Source organism: Gorilla gorilla, chromosome 18, assembly GCF_029281585.2.
Source record: "Gorilla gorilla gorilla isolate KB3781 chromosome 18, NHGRI_mGorGor1-v2.1_pri, whole genome shotgun sequence".
Classification (NCBI taxonomy): Eukaryota; Metazoa; Chordata; class Mammalia; order Primates; family Hominidae; genus Gorilla; species Gorilla gorilla.
In genome coordinates, this window is record NC_073242.2 from 29,269,729 (window position 1) to 29,289,413 (window position 19,685).

General features: G+C 47.5%; 1 protein-coding gene across 1 annotated transcript in view; it reads right to left on the reverse strand.

Annotated features, from left to right (window-relative positions):
- Positions 1 to 19,685, reverse strand: part of LOC101133975 (SAGA-associated factor 29) — a 38,036-nt gene that overhangs the window by 8,733 nt on the left and 9,618 nt on the right. Inside the window, exon 2 of the mRNA XM_031003139.3 lies at positions 1,916 to 2,005. Coding sequence (XP_030858999.1) covers positions 1,916 to 1,990 — 75 coding nt within the window. The 5' untranslated portion in view covers positions 1,991 to 2,005. The remainder of the gene's footprint in view (positions 1 to 1,915; positions 2,006 to 19,685) is intronic.

A 19,685-nucleotide genomic window follows, 5' to 3' on the forward strand; every position in this document is an offset into this window, starting at 1 on the left:
TGTCTGAGGGACACCCTGGTTGTATGGGATGATGATAAACTGTTCTAACTGTGGATGACTGAATGGAATGCGTAATCTGCCTGTATCTTTTTTTTCCTTTATTTATTTTTTTGAGACGGAGTTTCGCTCTTGTCGCCCAGGCTGGAGTGCAGTGGTGCGACCTTGGCTCACTGCAACCTCCACTTCCCAGGTTCAAGCGATTCTCCTGCCTCAGCCTCCCTAGTAGCTGGGATTACAAGCATGTACCACCACGCCCGGCTAATTTTTAGTAGAGATGGAGTTTCGCCATTTGGCCAGACTGGTCTCAAACTCCTGACCTCAGGTGATCCACCCGCCTCAGCCTCCCAACATGCTGGGATTACAGGCATGAGTTACCACGCCCAGCCCTTTTTTCCTTTATTTTACAATGTATTTTATTGATAAACTCTTCTTAGAGCAGTTTTGGTTTACAGAAAAGCTGAGCTGATGGCACAGAGTTCCTGTATGTATACCTGCTCTGCCCTGCGCAGTCTCCCCTATTGTTAACATCTTGCATTAGAGTGGTGCGTTTGTAACAACTGATGAGCCAATACTGTTAGATAATTAACTACATCCATCCCCATGATGGTTTACTCCGTGTGTTCTGCCGTTCTATGTGTTTGGACAACGCATCATGTTGCGTGTCCCCCATCATGGTACCCTGCAGAAGAGTTCCACCCCCTAAAATCCTCTGTGCTCCACCTATCCATCCCTTTCATCCTATCTCTCCCAAGGCCCTGGCTATCGCTCATCCTTTCACTCTCTAGTTTTGCTTTTCGTTTACAGTTGGAATAGACAGCACGTAACCTTTCAGACTGGCATCTTTCACTTAGCAATGAGTGCCGGCATCTTCTGACTCTTACTCTCCAGGTTACGTCTAAAAGGAATACCATTTGGGAAGGAATTTCTGGGATCTACTCCTTCCTGGCTGTGTGGTGCACAACTGCCAGCAAACTGATCCTTGTGTAGCTATAAACCCTGAGTATCGTGGGCAAAATGTGGCGGAGCATGCCCGATAGCCTGCAGTGAGCTACAGGCACCAATACGCATCTCCCCTGTATCTGTGAAAGAAAAGATATCAAATAGGGGAAAAATGGCTTTTTTTTTTTTTTGACATGGAGTCTTGCTTTGTCACCCAGGCTGGAGTGCAGTGGTGCCATCTCGGCTCACTGCAACCTCTGCCTCCCGAGTTCAACTGATTCTCCTGCCTCAGCCTCCCCAGTAGCTGGGATTATAGGCATCCGCCACCAAGCCTAGCTAATTTTTGTATTTTTAGTAGAGACAGCCAACATGGCAAAACCCCGTCTCTACTAAAAATACAAAAACAATTAGCCAGACATGGTGGTGTGTGCCTGTAATCCCAGCTACTAGGGAGACTGAGGCAGAAGAATCGCTTGAACCCAGGAGGCGGAGCTTGCAGTGAGCTGAGATCGCGCCACCGCACTCCAGCCTAGGTGACACAGCGAGACTCCGTCTCAAAAAAAAAAAAAAAAAAAAAGAGTGTTTTTGTTTGCCTGGATTAATAGGGTGGAAGGAAAAGATATGGGGCATTTTTGTTGGGTGCTAAAAATGTTCTGAAATTGATCGTGCTAATGGTTGCACAATTTTGTGACCTGCGAAAAACCACTGGGATTATACACTTTAAATGGGTGCATTGTATGGCATGTGAATTCTATCTCAGGATAGCTGTCAAACAAAATAAATCATGAAATCCTGTACATGGTAGAAAATCCAACAGGAATGGTAGCCATACACCAAATTCCCCTCCTCTCACTTTTATTACGTTATTTTGGTTCCTGCGAGTCCAATCTCTCTGAACACAAATGCCACCCCCACTTCACGGCTCAGCATCAAAGCCCATGTTCCCATCTGGGAATGGAGGGTGGTGACTTTTTACCTGGGTTTGTTTGATCAGCTGATGGAGCTCTGTGAGAAGTTCTGCAATGCGGGAATCGGCAGACACGAGGGCCATTGTCTACAGGGGCACCTGGTGGGGGAGTGAGGACAGAAGAGAACTCTGTTAGTGGCTGCTGTGGGCTGAACTGTGCCCCCTCAAAAGATACATTAGGCCTGGAGGCTCATGCTGTAATCCCAGCACTTTGGGAGGCCAAGGCGGGAGGATTGCTTGAGGCCAGGAGTTCAAGACCAGCCTGGGCAACACGGAGACCCCGTCTTTACAAAAAAATTAAAAACTTAGCCCGGCATAGTGGCACACATCTGTAGTCCCAGCTATTCGAGAAGCTAAGGTGAGTGGATCGCTAGGCCCTAGGGGGTTGAGGCTGCATGAGCTACGATCGTGCCATTGCACTCCAGCCTACATGACAGTGTGACACCCTATCCCTTTAAAAGATAATAATAATAAAAGGATACATTGTAGTCCTAACCATGGTACCTGTAATGTAACCTTGTTTGGAATTAGGATCTTTGGAGAAGTATTTAAGATGTCACTAAGATGAAGTCATAGTGGCCGGGCGCGGTGGCTCACGCCTGTAATCCCAGCACTTTGGGAGGCCGAGGCGGGCGGATCACGAGGTCAGGAGATCGAGACCATCCTGGCTAACATGGTGAAACCCCGTCTCTACTAAAAATACAAAAAATTAGCCGGGCGTGGTGGCGGGCGCCTGTAGTCCCAGCTACTCGGGAGGCTGAGGCAGGAGAATGGCGTGAACCCGGGAGGCGGAGCTTGCAGTGAGCTGAGATTGCGCCACTGCACTCCAGCCTGGGCGACAGAGCCAGACTCCGTCTCAAAAAAAAAAAAAAAAAGATGAAGTCATAGTGGAATAGGGTGTGCCCTTAATCCAGACACACAGCCAGGTGCAGACAGAAGCAGCGACTGGACTTGGACAGCTGCAAGCCAGGGGATGCCAAGGACTGCCGGCAGCCACCCATCCAGCCGGGAGAGATGCACGGAGTAACGGCCCCGTCTGAGTCTCCAAGAAGCAACAATCCCTTGTCTTTGGAACCAAGCTGACATCTTGATTTTGGAATTATGGCCCCTAGAACTGTGATGGAATAAATTTCTCTTGTCTTAAGCCACCCAGTTTGCAGTAACTTGTTATGACAGCCATAAGAAATGAATACAGTGGCAAGCTATCCTTGGATTCTCCTCCACCCTAATGATATGTTTGAATGTCATATGTTCGACGAAGTCAAGGAGTCAAGGAGTGTATAATTTTTGTATATAAATACAAAAATTAATATGAAGTGCCTTAAAAAGATAGCATGCCCTTAGCCCCTGCTCTGCTGCCAATATCCTGACAAATGATTCAAACATTTCTGGTATCCATATTTTAATCTGTAAAATGGGGATCATCTCTGCTATATTTTGGGAGATTCAAATAAGATTTTATATGAAGACACTTTCCAAGTCATAAAACGCTGTTACTTTCTTACTATAGTGGGAAGATAATTTTTTTTTTTTTTGAGACGGGAGTCTTGCCCTGTCACCTAGGCTGGAGTGCAGTGGTGTGATCTTGGCTCACTGCAATCTCTGCCTCCCAGGTTCAAGCAATTCTCCTGCCTCAGCCTCCTGAGTAGCTGAGATTACAGGTGTGTGCCACCATGTCCAGCTAATTTTTGTATTTTTAGTAGAGATGGGGTTTCACCATGTTGGCCAGGCTGGTCTCAAACTCCTGACCTCAGGTGATCTGCTTGCTTCAGTCTCCCAAAGTGCTGGCATTACAGGCGTGAGCCATCACGCCCAGCCAGCATGGGAAGAGAAACTAACTACTGTAAAATATCTCAATCAAGATGAATGTACTCTGATGAAAATAAAATGCTTCTGTACAATAAAAGATAATTAGGGCTGGGCGTGGTGGCTCATGCCTGTAATCCCAGCACTTTGGGAGGCTGAGGAGGGCAGATCATGAGGTCAAGAGATCAAGACCATCCTGGCCAACATGGTGAAACCTTGTCTCTACTAAAAATACAAAAATTAGCTGGGCATGGTGGTGGGCACCTGTAGTCCCAGCTACTCAGGAAGCTGAGGCAGGAGAATCGCTTGAACCCGGGAGGTGGAGGTTGCAGTGCGCCGAGATCACGCCACTGCACTCCAGCCTAGCGACAGAGTGAGACTCCGTCTCAAAAAAAAAAAAAAAAAAAGATAATTAGAACAAGAGTAAAAAGACAACCAAAAGTAATCAAGAGTGTAAGTTACAAGTAGGTGAAAATAGACATATGCCTAAAGATAAAGGTATATTTGATAAAATAAGGGGATATTTTTTACAGTGCTAAAATTTTGCACAATAGCCTGCATCTTACAAAGTTTGTTCAAGCTGGGGACAGTGACTAACATCTGTAATCCCAGCACTTTGGGAGGCGAAGGTAGGAAGATGGTTTGAGTCCAGGAGCTCGAGATCAGCCTGGACAATACAGCAAGACCCTGTCTCTATTTTTATTTTTTATTTATTTATTTTTTGAGATAGAGTCTTGCTCTTCGCCCAGGCTAGAGTGCAGTGGCGTGATCTCTGCTCACTGCAACCTCGGCATCCTGGGTTCAAGCGATTCACCTGCCTCAGCCTCCAGAGTAGCTGGGATTACAGGCACCCGCCACCTTGCCTGGCTAATTTTTTGTATTTTTAGTAGAGACGGGGTTTCACCATCTTGGCCAGGTTGGTCTCAAACTCCTGCCCTCGTGATCCACCCACCTCGCCCTCTTTTTTTCTTTTTTTTTAAAGTTGTTCAACTAACACATCCTCCTACTCACAGAGATCAGATTCACGATGAATGGAGTAAACTCTTCCCCCCACTTAATCAACTGCGAACCTCTCGCCATGTATTTATTCATATCTTCTTACATGCTCTGCTGCTGCTATTTAAAAGTATAATAACATACAAACTAGGAATAGAGGGGAACCTCCTCAACCTGATGAAGGGCATCTATGAAAAACCCACAACGAACATCAGACTTAAAGGTGAAAGATTAAAAGCTTTCCCCTAAGTCAGGAACAAGATGAGCATGGGCCCTTGTCATTTCTAGTCAACATTGTTCTGGAGGCTCTCGCCAGGGCAATGAGGCAATAAGATGAAATAAAAGGCATCCAGATTGGAAAGGAAGAAGTACAACTATTTCTATTTGCAGATGACATGACCTTGTATATAGAAAACCCTAAGGAATCCATTAAACAACTATTAGGACTAAGACAAGGTTAGAACTCATAGCAAAGTTGCAGGATACAAGATCAATAAACAAAACTCAATTGCGGCCAGGCCCCAGAGGCTCACGCCTGTAATCCCAGCACTTTGGGAGGCTGAGGCAGGAGGATCACTTGCAGCCAGGGGTCCAGATGAGCCTAGGCCACCAGACGAGCCTGAGCCCCACTTCTACTTTATAAATTTTTTAACTTTAAAAAAAGAAAGCTACAGTAATCAAGATGTTGTAAGCAAAGACATCTAGTTCAATGGAATAGAACTGAGAAACCAGAAATGGTCGACTGATTTTCAACAAGGGCGTCAAGACAAATTAGTGGGGAAAGAATAATCTTTTCAACAAATGGTACTGGGACAACTGAATATCCACATGTAAAAGAATGAATCTGGTTCCCTATCTCAGCCCATATACAAAAATGATCTGAATAGACAGTTCTCCAAAGAAGACATATAAATGACCACCAAGCACATGACAAGATGCTCCGTATCATTAGCCATTGGGAAATGCAAGTCAAAACTACTGAAGACACCACTTCACGCCTACAATAAAAAAGAGACAAGAGTTGGGAAGGAGGTAGAGAAACTATACGAATGCATAAAGTGTGATATTATCCATACAGTGGAATATTACTTGACGGTAAAAAGAAATGAAGTACTGAGACACGCTATGACATGGATGAACCTTGAAAACATTATGCTAAGTGAAAGAAGCTGCAATCACAGAAGACCACATAATTGTGTTTCCATTTACGTGAAATATCCAGAATAGCCGAATCCATAGAAAGCTGGGTGGGGAAGGGTTGGGAGAGAAAGGACAGCGACTATTAATGAGTATGGGTTTTCTGGGGTTTTTTTTTGGCCAGGTGTTGAAAATGTTCTAAAATTGTGCTGATGGTTGCACAACTCTGAATATACTAAAAACCAATGAGTTGCACACTTTAAATACATGGTACACGGCCACCCCACCCCCAGGCAAATATTAATTTACTTTCTGTCTCTTTAGATTTATGTAGTCTGCACTTTTTTTTTTCTTTTTTAATGAGACAGAGTCTCGCTGTGTCACCGAGGCTGGAGTGCAATGGCACGATGTTGGCTCACTACAACCTCCGCCTCCCGGGTTCAAGTGTTTCTCCTGCCTCCCAAGTAGCTGGGACTATAGGCGCCCACCACCACGCCCGGCTAATTTCTGTATTCTTAGTAGAAACGGGGTTTCGACATGTTAGCCAGGCCGGTCTCGAATGCCTGACCTTGGGTGATACGCCTGACCTTGGGTGATCCACCTGCCTCGGCCTCCCAAAGTGCTGGGATTACAGGCGTGAGCCACCATGCCAGGCCTGTGCTTTCTTTTTATTGCTGAATAACTCCATTGTTTTGCTATATCATATTTTACATGTCAGTTCATGAACTGATGGACATTGGGTTACGTCTATTTTTTTGGCTATTATGAATAATGCTGCTATGAGCGTTGTGTACAAGTTTTTGTGTGGGCACGTTTTCTTTGTTTTTCTTTTTTGAGACAGAGTCTAGCCTTGTTGCCCAGCTTGGAGTGCAGTGGTGTGATCTCGGCTCACTGCAATCTCTGCCTCTCTCGTTCAAGCAATTCTCCTGCCTCAGCCTCCCAAGTAGCTGGGATTACAGGCACCCATCATCACGCTGGCTACTTTTTGTATTTTTAGTAGAGATGGGGTTTCACCATGTTGGCCAGGCTGGTCTCAAACTCCTGACCTTAGGTGATCCACCTGCCTTGACCTCCCAAAGTGCTGGGATTACAGGCGTGAGCCACTGCGCCCGGCCCTTCTTTTTTATTTTAATTTTAGGTTTTGGGGATACATGTGAAGGTTTGTTGCATAGGTAAATACGTGTCATGGGGGTCTGTTGTACAGATAATTTCATCACCCAGGTATTAAGCCCAGTACCCGATGGTTATCTTTCCCGCTCCTCCCTCCTCCCACCCTCCCCGCCCAGTGTCTGTTGTTTCCTTCTTTGTATTCATGACATGTTTTCATTTCTGGGTACATATCTATGAGTAGAATTAATAATGTGTTATTTTTTTAACGTATTACACTATGTTTATCTTAATAAGTGTATTAAACATAAACTCTGTTTAACCTTCTGAGAAGCCGCATGCTGTTTCCAACTGGGTGACCATTTTACATTCCCACCTGCAATGTGCATTCCCACTCTGCATCTGCGCCAACACATGCTATTGTCTCTCTCTGTCATTTTTATTTTTGGCAGAGGCAGGGTCACACTATGTTGCCCAGGCTGCTGTCGAATTCCTGAGCTCAACCAATCCTCCTGCCTTGGTCTCCCAAAATGCTGGGATTACACGTGTGAGCCACCATGCCTGGCCTCTCTCTTTTTGATTACAGCCATCCTAGTGAGTCTGAAGTAGAGTCTCATTGTGGTTTTGATTTGTGTTTCCCTAACGGTTAATGGCATTGAGTATCTTTTCATATGCTGTTGGCCATCTGTATATATTACCATTTTAAAGTTTGGTTATTTGTCTTTTTTGTTTGCTTGTTTGTTTTGAGACGGAGTCTCACTCTGCCACCCAAGCTGGAGTGCAGTGACTCAATCTCAGCTCACTGCAACCTCTGCCTCCCGGCTTCAAGCAATTTTCCTGCCTCAGCCTCCTGAGTAGCTGGGATTACAAGGCACGCACCACAAAGCCCAGCTAATTTTTGTATTTCTTTTAGTAGAGACAGGGTTTCACCATGTTGACCAGGCTGGTCTCAAACTCTCAACCTCAAGTGATCCACCCGCCTTGGCCTCCTAAAGTGCTGGGCTTATAGGTGTGAGCCACCGTGTCCAGCCAGTTGTCTTGAGTTGTGTCCTTGGAAGCACATGTTTTTAATTTTTATGAAGACCAATTTCTTTTTCTTTTAGCTGCTTGTGATATTGATCTGTGTTGTCCCACATGTACGACACTGTTTTTACCACCACAGCTTTACACAATGCATTGTCATATAGAGAAGAACATATCCCCTTAGAAACATTTAGAGACCTAGGAACAGAAGCTACATCTGTGTCTCAGGTGGTGGTGAAGCCAGATGGTGGATCCTGGTGCCAGTACCCCCAGGGCTTGTATACCATAGGGAAAGGGTGGTTCAGAAGGGATGCACTGGACAACTGAAGTATGATAACATCAAGATGGTGTGACCCCATGGCAGGATTTATGGTAAGTATGTACTCTTACACAGCGAACAATAGACAAACTGGAAATCTTGGAGTGCTTTCCAGAACTGGAATTAATCAGAAGTGAACACGGTGAATTAGAATCCAGGATGAAGTTGCTTTAGTCTCCCTAGTTGCATTAGTTAAAACCACACAAAAGAATAAAAGTGGAGTTTAGATCACAGATTGGAAGTGGATAAATCTGAGCATGATCAGCATGCAGGCTGTTGCTAAAGTCTTGGGAACTGATGAGGTTAGAGACTATCTGCTAAGTGAGGAAAAAGGAAAGAACCCCAGTGAGCCATAACAAAGAAAGTGAAGGTGTGGACAGAAGATGCAAGCTCAGTGGCCAGATCAGGGAAGGTGTGGCTTGGCATAGAAAGGGTTATTCTCTCCTGCTAAAGCAGGAATCCTGGCTGAAACTGTTATAGGGAGTTGGACAGGCAGGAGCAGGGCAGGAGAGGGCTCTCCCCCACCCACTAGGTGCCAGGGAGAGGCCATTTCCTGACGGTCCACACTTGATGCACTAAAGTGTTAATTGAATGCAGACACCAAGGAGACGCACCTTCCTGAGCATGCACATTAAGAGACCAAATGGCAGAGCATGGCCTCCCAGGGCACATCACCAGAACAGGGAAGAAAGCCTCAGATGGGCATCCGTACAACTTCCTACACTGTGTGTGTGCCCACCTCCCAAGGGTAAGGAGCACACTGTGCATGCGGGCAGCTCGCCGTGAGGGAAGAATCATGGGAAAAGGGCCAGCCTTGGTCCTAGAATGTCCTAGGATCAAGGTTAAACACCGCACTGGACCTCAGCACCCACGTGGGTCTCCTTCAAGTGTACTTCTCCTTTCTTTCCTGTTCCAAAGCTTCTTAATGAACTTCCACTCCTGCTCTGAAACTTGCCTCGGTCTTTTCCTGCCTTGTGCCCGAGTCGAATTCTTAACAGGCAAGAAGCGAGATTGCTGCAAATCCGTACAGATTTGCTGCTGGTAACTCAGATACCTTCCACCCGTAACAAAACCAATGGCCCGCCTTGCACATGCCCGCACCTGAGCCCTATTAACAGCCCCACCACTGGACAGGGGGTTTTACTTTACACAGCACTGTCACAAACAGCAAGAGGTGCTGCAACCACGCGGCCAAGTCATCCGGTTAGCCTTCCCTTAGCACACTTCAGACCTCCTCTCTCCTCAATATCCTTGATACTGCCCTCAGACCCAGGCCTGGGTCCTATTAGCTGATATCTGAGGTTCCTACTTCACTCGGAAGGGAAGCCAGAGACTTTATTCCCACCATCAAAACTACAAGCTCTGTATAGCAATGCCTGTCACCTCTGCCTTCACCCTAAAGAGGGAAAAACAGTCTTCATTTGTGTTCTGAACTCCATCTCCCCTCCGACTGTCAGTGAATCCTTTCTCCTCTACCAGTGAACAAGCATGATTGAGGAGAGTTCATCTTGAAAAAACACAAAAGAGCTTCCAAACCCCTTTAGAGGCCCCCACCTCTGTTCCTCTTCATGGCAAAACTTCTTCCCTAAATTGTGCAGGGATCCGGTGCTGCTTCCTTGTCCCCACTTCACTTTCCAACCCACTTCTCTAGCTCTGTCCTCACCAGTCTCTCATCAAGAGAGTCAACAGCCCCTGCAGGGGAAGCGTGAGGGCCCTCTCTGCCGCTTCCGATGTGGCCTACTGATCTTGACATGATGCTACCTCCTTCTCCTCTGGCTTCAGGGCCTCCCTCCTGGCAGTTCGCCGGCCACCCACCTCCAGCTCCTCCTCTGGGCTGGAGCCTGGCTATCTCTTACACCCCCCCAGGTCCTCACCCCCACTTCCCAGCTGTGTAGTGCCATCTCCCAATCTGTACGTCCGTCAAAAGAAAGTCACAGAAGGGATGATAAACAGCACCAAATGCCACAGAAGAGGACTCACAGGGGTCTCCCAAAGCTGAGGAAGTCACTGAGGACCTTGGGGAAAACACTTTCTGTGGAAGAGACAGAAGCCAACACACAGGAGGGGGAGGCAAATGCAGGAAGCAAATGTAGGTTACTCTGTCTGGGAGCACGGCTGGGAGGCCAGCGAGCAGGAAGGGGTATGGGGGGTGCTGAATGGAGGAAAGTGACACGGAGGAATGTGACCACGTGGCTGGGGGGAGTTTCATGCTGAGAAGCCAGGGACAGAAGAGGGGGCTGTGTGAGAGGAGGCAGGCGCAGCGAGAGACAGGCTCTAGCACTGGATCATACCCAGCGACACCTCCCCGGCTCAGCTGACATTCCTTCTGGCCTGTTCCCTCTACACTGTCTCAGACACACGATCTTGCTGCCTGCCCACTCCTACCTGCAAAGCCCTTTCCCTTCTGGCTCAAGGCTGCGCTTGCCTGACCAGTCCTAAAGAAGCACACTTTTCTCTTGCTTGATTCTTCCTAGAACTGACATGGACTCTGCAACACACCTTCAGAAACTGGCCTTCTACCGGGCGCAGTGGCTCATGCCTGTAATACCAGCACTTTGGGAAGCCGAGGCAGGCGGATCACCTGAGGTCAGGAGTTTGAGACCAGCCTGGCCAACATGGTGAAACCCTGTATCTACTGAAAATACAAAAGTTAGCCAGGCGTGGTGGCCGGTGCCTGTAATCCCAGCTACTCGGAGGCTGAGGCAGGAGAGCTGCTTGAACCCAGCAGGCGGATGTTGCAGTGAGCCGAGATCGTGCCACTGCACTCCAGCCTGGGCAACAAGAGCTCCGTCTCAAAAAAAATACAAAAGGGCCAGGCGCGGTGGCTCACGCCTGTAATCCCAGCGCTTAGGGAGGCTGAGGCAGGTGGATCACAAGGTCAGGAGATCGAGACAATCCTGGCTAACACAATGAAACCCCATCTCTGCTAAAAATACTAAAAATTAGCCGGGCGTGGTGATGGGTGCCTGTGGTCCCAGCTACTCGGGAGGCTGAGGCAGGAGAATGGCGTGAACCCAGGAGGCAGAGCTTGCAGTGAGCCAAGATCGCGCCACTGCACTCCAGTACGGGCAACAGTGCGAGACTCCGTCTCAAAAAATAAAAATAAAAAAAGAAGAAACTGGCCTTCTAGCCAGCTGCTATTGGTGTATCTTTTCTCCCCCAACAGACTAGAAGCTCTCAGGCAAGAACGGAAATCTCTGCTTTCATCAATCAATCACCATTCATTAGTAGCGTCAGGGACTTAGCAGAACTTTTCTAATTTTCACTACTTCACACCCCAGCTCTCTCCTTCCCTGACCCCCATCTCCACAGTTAGGTCCACTTTGGATTTCCTTACATTGACTCTTCCAAACTTTTTTTGAAAGCGTAGGCTTTCCTTGGCTTCTGCAAGCTACCGTATCAACTATGAACCACATGGTACTGACTCCCAAATCGATCCCCAGCCCAGAGGGCTTCCCAAAGATTCAGAATCTTTTTTTTTTTTTTTTAAGGCGGAGTCTAGTTCTGTCGCCAGGCTGGAGTGCAGTGGCATGATCTTGGCTCACTGAAACCTCCATCTCTCTGGTTCAAGCGATTCTCCTGCCTCAACCTCCCAAGTAGCTGGGATTACAGGTGTCTGCCACCATGCCCAGCTAATTTTGTATTTTTAGTAGAGACAGGGTTTTGCTTTGTTGGCCAGGCTGGTCTCGAACTCCTGACCTCAGGTGATCCACCTGCCTCGGCCTCCCAATGTGCTGAGATTACAGGCGTGAGCCACCATGCCTGGCCAACAACAAAAATTTACTGCTCACAGTTCTGAAGGCCGGAAAGTACAAGATCCAGGCCCCAGTAGATTCAGCATCACTCTCCGCTTCAAAGATGGCGCCTTCTCACTGCATTCTCAACATGGCAGAAGGGGCAACACAAGTCCCTCAGGCCTCTTTCATAAGGGCGCTAACCCCATTCTTGAGAGTGGAGCCCTCACGGCCTAATCACTTCCCAAAGGCCCCACCATGTTGGGGATCAAGTTTCAACATATGAATTTTAGGGGAACACAAACACTCAGACCACAGCATTTGGCTCCTGAACCCCCAAAAGTCATGTCCTTTTTACTTGAAATACATTCAGTCCACCCCAATGGCCCCAAATAGAAACTCATTCTAGCATCAACTCAGAAGTCTAAAGTCCAGAGTCTCATCTATCATCTAAATCAGATATGGGTGGCTGGGTGTGGTGTATCATGCCTGTAATCCCACACTCTGGGAAACCAAGGTGGGCGAATCACTTGAGGTCAGGAGTTCAAGACCAGCCTGGCCAACATGGTGAAACCCTGTCTCTATTAAAAATACAAAAATTAGCTGGGCATGATGGCAGGCACCTGTAATTCAGCTACTCAGGAAGCTGAGGCAGGAGAATCACTTGAACCTGGGAGGCGGAGGTTGCAGTGAGCCGAGATCCCACCAGTGCACTCCAGCCTGGGTGACAGAGTGAGACTCACTCTCTCGCTCTCTAAATAAATAAATAAATAAATAAATAAATAAATAAATAAAATTTAAAAAAATCAATCAATCAATCAGGTATGGGTGAGACTCAAAGTACAATTCATCCTGGGGCAAATTCCCCACCATCTGTGAGCCTGTGAAATCAAACGTGTTATGTGCTTGTAAAATACAACGGTGGGACAGGCATAGGACAGACATTCTAAAAGAGAGAAACAACAAAGAAGAAAGGGGTAATACATCCCAGGTAAGTCCAAAACCCAACAGAGCAAACCCCATTCAATCTCAAGGTTTCTGAACAACCTTCTTCAACTCTATGTCCTCCTACCTTCTGGACACACTGGCAGGGACATGTTGCTGGGCTCTGGGCAGCCCTGCCTGTACAGCTTTGCTGGGCACAGCCCATGCAACAGCCCTCACTTGTTGGAGTTGCATGCCTGTGGCTCTCCCAGGCTGGAGTTGCACACTGGTGGCTCTACCAGTCTGGGGTCTCAGAGGCAACCCTACCCCCATAGCTCTGCTAGGCAATGCCCTAATGGGGACTTTCTGCAGGGGCCTTACCCTGTGTCAGTTCTCTGCCTGGGCCCAAGGCTCTTCAGGGCATCCTTTACAATCTAGGTGGGGGTAGCCATGCCCCTACAGCTTGTGTATTCTGTGCACCAGCAAAGACAGCGCCATGTGGATGCTGCCAAACTACCTCGGGCTGCCAAGGAGCACTGCCCCAGAATGCTAGGAACAGAGCCTTGAAATGGTTCTGCCCCCAACACCCTGGCCTTCTGGGCCTGTGATGGGGGTGACAGCCCCCACATGCCTTCGGGGTCATCCTTCCATTGTCTTGATTAGTACCTGGCTTCCACATCCATACTAGTCTCCTTATCAAAGGATGGCTTGGCCACACCCTTCATATTCTCTCCAAATACATTTATTCTTTTTTTTTCTTTTTGAGACAGGCTCTTGCTCTGTCACCCAGGCTGGAGTGCACTGGTGCAATTTCAGCTCACTGCAGCCTCAATCTCCCAGGTTCAAGTGATCCTCCCACCTCAGCCTCTTGAGAAGCTGGGACCACAGGCACATGCCACCATGCCCGGCTAATTTTTTGTAGAGACAGGGTTGCACCATGTTGCCCAGGCTGGTCTTGAACTCCTGAGCTCAAGTGATCCACCTGCCTCAACCTCCTGAAGTGCTAGGATTACAGGCATAAGCCATTGTGCCCAGCCTACTTTTTCATTCTTTACAACGTGGCCATGCTGAGAATCTTCCAAATGCTTAAGTTCTGCTTTCCTTTTGGCTTTAAATTCTGTATTTAGTTTGTTTCTCTCTTCTCACATTTTACTATAAGCCATCAAGAGAAGCCATGCCACCCCCTCACCACTTTGTTCAGTGACTTCATCCACCAAATATTCTATTTCATCACTCTTAAGTTCTCCCACAAAACACTAGGACATAAGAAAGAAAAGAAGCTCTTATTTTTCTTTCTTTCTTTCTTTTACTTTATTTATTTATTCTGAGACAGAGTTTCGCTCTTGTTGCCCAGGCTGGAGTGTAATGGTGCGATCTCGGCTCACTGCAAACTTCGCCTCCCGGGTTCAAGCGATTCTCCTGCCTCAGCCTCCCAAGTAGCTGGGATTACAGGCACACGCCACCACGCCCGTCTAATTTTGTATTTTTTTTTTCTTTTTTTGAGATGGAGTCTTACTCTGTCATCAGGCTGGAGTGCAGTGGCACAATCTCAGCTCACCACAACCTCTGCCTCCCGGGTTCAAGCGATTCTCCTGCCTCAGCCTCCCAAGTAGCTGAGATTGCAGGCACAAACCACCACGCCCCGCTAATTTTTGTATTTTTAGTAGACAGGGTTTCACCATGTTGGCCAGGAGGGTCTTGATCTCTTGACCTCGTGATCCATCCCCCTCGGCCTCCAAAGTGCTGGGATTACAGGCGTGAGCCACTGCTCCTGGCCAAGAAACTTTTAATCTGAAGAATGTGAGCCCCCCCCACCACCCCTTAATTATCAAGCCCAGAGAAGCAATGAGATGCAACAGCAGTCATATCTCACTCCACACTTAAGCTAAATAATCAATCACCTCATGAAGCCACTTGCTATGTGAGCTCTAAACTAACTCATGCAAAGTAGCTATACAATGCCATACACTGGCATTTTCTGTAATTTCTCATATCCTATAGTTCAACAATGTATAGCCAGTCACTAATTCATGTTATCTCTGTAAATCAATGAGAATTCCTGTCAAACAATTTTTTTTTTTTTTTTTTTTTTTGAGATGGAGTTTTGCTCTTGCTGCCCAGGCTAGAGTGCAATGGCGTGATCTTGGCTCACTGCAACCTCCACCTCCCAGATTCAAGCAATTCTCCTGCGTCAGCCTCCTGAGCAGCTGGGATTATAGGCGCCGACCACCATGCCTGGCTAATTTTTGTATTTTTAGTAGAGATGGGGTTTTACCATGTTGGTCAGCCTGGTCTCAAACTCCTGATCTCAGGTGATCCACCCGCCTCAGCCTCCCAAAGTGCTGGGGTTACAGGCGTGAGCCAACATGCCTGGCCCCTGTCAAACAACTTTGTGTGAGCCCACTCCTCATTCCCTTTTGCCTTTAAAAATCTGCTTGTAACAAAGGCCAAACAGAGCACTCCCCAAGGCAACTTACAAGTGTGTCCCAGGCTGCAGTCCTCAACCTTGGCCCAAATAAACTCTACATTAATTTTGCCTAGGCTTGTTCCTTTAGGTCAACAGGCAGAAACCCAAATCAGCCAAGTTCTTTGCCACTTTATAACAAAGATCACCTTTCCCCCAGTTTCCACTAACATGCTCCTCATTTCCATCTGAGATCTCATCAGAATGGCCTTTACCATCCATATTTCTACCAACATTCTGTTAATGCCCTCTTAGGGCATCTCTAAGAAGACCGAGGCTTTCTCTACAGCTCTCCTCCTGTGCCCTTACCACACCTGTGCTTAATGATTTGTTCATGACAATGTAAACCTTTTCTAGTATGAACGTCAAAACTCAGTCTCTACCCACTACCCAGTTCCAAAGCTGCTTCCATATCTTCAGGTATTTGTTATAGCAGCACCCCACTTCTGGTACCAATTTGTCTTAATCCATTTGGCTGCTTTAACAAAATATTTTAGACTAGGTAATGTATAAACAACAGAAATGCATTGCTCTAGAGGCTAGGAAGTCCATGATCATGGTGCCAGCAGATTCGGCATCTGGTGAGGGCTTGCTCTGTGCTTCAAAGATGGCACCTTCAAAACTATGAGCAATATGTTTCTGTTGTTTACAAATATCCAGCCTAAGGTATTTTGTTACAGCAACCCAAATGAACTAAGATACTCACTCACTGGTTGAACATCTCTATCCAGAAAAGACCCCAAATTACTATGCTCAACATGGATATTTCTTACACACTTCTACTTCTCTATGGCTAGAAATTTTCCATAATAAAAGTAATATTTAAAAAATCATATTGAAGTTAAAGCCTTAAAAAATAATATTTTTAAAAGTCAAGAAAATGAAAAAATCAGTGTGTCCAGAAAATATTCTAAAATTGGATTATGGTAATGATTTTATAATTGAATGTACTTTAAAAGCCAATTAACTGGTGGGGTACGGTGGCTCACCCCTGTAATTGCAGCAGTTTGGGAGGCCAAGGCGGATAGATCACCTGAGGTCAGGAGTTTGAGACCAGCCTGGCCAACATGGTGAAACCTGGTCTCTACTAAAAATACAAAAAAAGTATCTGGGTGTGGTGGTGCACGCCTGTAATCCCAGCTACTTGGGAGGCTGAGATGGGGTCTCACTCTGTTGCCCAGGCTAGTATGCAGTGGTGCAATCTTGACTCACTGCAACCTCTGCTTCCCAGGCTCAAGCAATTCTCTCTCCAGGCTCAGCCTCCTGAGTAGCTGGGACTACAGGTGTGTACCACCACGCCCAGGTAATTTTTGTAGAGATGAGGTTTCACCATGTTGCCCAGGCTGGTCTTGAACTCCTGAGCCCAAAGTGATTTGCCCGCCTTGGCTCTGAAAAGTGTTGGGATTACAGATGTGAGCCGCCACGCCCAGCCCCACATAATTTCTTATCTCCATGCCTGCCCTGTGTTCACACTGTTCCCTCTATCTGGGACATCCAGATCACTCCTAATCCTCTCAGTTAATTACTTAATCTTTAAGATCTAGCTTAGCACCAAGTCACCTCCTCCACTGATCACAAACTGAAACTCCCAGTCTCCTAGGCAGGGTTAAGTTGCCTTTCTGTTCCCCTAAGACCCTCTTTCTTTTTCTTTTTCTTTTTTTTTTTTTTTGAGACAGAGTCTTGATCTGTCGCCCAGGCTGGAGTGCAGTGGCGCGATCTTGGCTCACTGCAAGCTCTGCCTCCCGGGTTCATGCCATTCTCCCACCTCAGCCTCCTGAGTAGCTGGGACTACAGGCGCCCGCCACCACGCCTGGCTAATTTTTTTGTATTTTTAGTAGAGACGGGGTTTCACCGTGTTAGCCAGGATGGTCTCGATCTCCTAACCTCGTGATCTGCCCACCTCAGCCTCCCAAAGTGCTGGGATTACAGGCGTGAGCCACCGTGCCCGGCCCCCAAGACCCTCTTTCTAGCACTGTACCTACCAAATCACATTCAAATCTTCTTTGTATATATTTGTCTCCTCCCCTAGTTTGTCCAGTCTTTGAGGATAGGGATCACTTTACTCTCCATACCTAGCAGAGAGCCTGGCACACTGGGTTCTCAATAAATGCTGACTGAATCACTATCCTTTCCTTCACCATAAAACTACCATACCCGGCCGGGCGCGGTGGCTCACGTCTGTAATCCCAGCACTTTGGGAGGCCGAGGCGGGTGGATCACGAGGTCAGGAGTTTGAGACCAACATAGTGAAACCCCATCTCTACTAAAATTACAAAAATTAGCCAGGTGTGGTGGCGGGTGCCTGTAGTCCCAGCTACTCTAGAGGCTGAGGCAGGAGAATTGCAGGAACCCAGGAGGAGGTTACAGTGAGCCAAAATCGTGCCATTGCACTCCAGCCTGGGTGACAGAGTGAGACTCCGTCTCAAAATAAAAAACAAAAAAGTACCATACCTACCATCGTCACTTCTCCCATTCACGCCTCAGCCCACCCTCAGCTCCCAGGGAGCACCTGGCAGCTCCTGGACCTTTCTGCTGCACTGCACACCTGCTTACATACTGCACCTCAAAGCTCCACTCTCTAGATTTCCAGGTGTGATGGTTAATCCTAGGTAACAACTTGTCTGGATTGAGGGATGCCTAGATGGCTGGTGAAGCGCTGTTCCTGGGTGTGTCTGTGAGGGTGTTGCCAGAAGAGGCTGACATTTGTCAGTGGACTAGGAGAGGAAGACCCACCCTCCATATGGGTGGGCACCGTCCAGTTGGCTGCCAGTGTGGCTGGCACAAAGCAGGCGGAAGAAGGGGGACCAGCAGCTTGCTGAGTCCGCATGCTGGCTCTGTTCTGTGTCACGCCGGACACTTGGCCTCCTCTCCCCTTGCCCTTGGACATCAGACTCCAGGTTCTTTGGCCTTTAGACTCTGAGACTTACACCTCTCAGGGGCTCTCAGGCCTTAGGCCTCAGACTGACAGCTGCACTGCTGGCTTCCCTGGTTTTAAGGCTGGCAGACTTGGACTGAATTATGCTACCAGCTTCTCTCTTTCCTCAGCTTGCTGATGGCCTATCATGGGATTTCACCTTGTAATCGTGTGAGGCAATTCTCCCTAATAAACTCATATGTGTGTGTGTGTGGGTGTGTGCATATATATATATATATACACAGAGTTCTGTCCCTCTGGAGAACGCTAACACACCAGGCCTCCACGCTCCCCAGTGTCTCTAACCACCATTCTGGTTTGTTGCCGCCTCCTTCTCTAACCCGGTGGAAGATCGCTCCGGGATCCTCTTCTCATTCTCTAAGCACTCCCTAAGCATTCTCATCAGCTTCAGGCTAAACTTCCAAATCAGTGTCACCAACCCTGACCTCTCAAGGCTCCCAATTCAGACTTCCAACTGCCCCCTGAATAATCCCACTGAGATGCACCCGCAGATGCTCACACTTCCAGTCCCGCACTGCTCTGCCTTCTAGATGCTGGTTAACAGCATTGCTGCACAGCTGGCTTCCCAAGCTGGGAATCCAGCCCCCTCTCTCCCACCACGCTTGTCATTGTTTTAGTTTAGGCCCTCATCACCTGTCTCACTGTCTCATGTGGTTGTTCATAAAGTCTGTTTCTCTTGGCCAGGCGCGGTGGCTTAAGCCTCTAATCCCAGCACTTTGGGAGGCCGAGGCGGGCAGATCACCTGAGGTCAGGAGTTCAAGACCAGCCTGGCTAACATGGCAAAACCCTGTCTCTACTAAAAATACAAAAATTAGCCAGGTGTGGTGGTGTGCGCCTGTAGTCCCAGCTACTCAGGAACGCCTGCAATCCCAGCTACTCACGAGGCTGAGGCAGGAGAATCGCTTGAACCCAGGAGGCGGAGGTTGCAGTGAGCCGAGATTACGCCACTGCAGCTCCAGCCTGGGTGACAGAGCAAGACTCTGTCTCAAAAAAAAAAAAAAAAAAAGAGTCTGTTTCTCTAGAAAAACACACACACACAAAACTGAGTAAACAATATATGCATGTAGTAAAAAAATTCAGATTATTTTTGAAATACAACGAAATCTCCTATCGCTACAGGCAACTAGTTGTTTCTTGGGTTTTCCTTTAAAGATATCCCATGTACATATAACAAGAAAAAATGGTGTGTATCTCATAAAAGCTTTTGCTGACAAAGACACACAGATAGACACACAACACACAGAGGTTGAAACTTTCAGGGAGACAGCTGACCACGTGGTCTGGAAGATCACTGTGCCTACTGGGTAGTGCCTAGCCTGGCAGAACCACCTCAT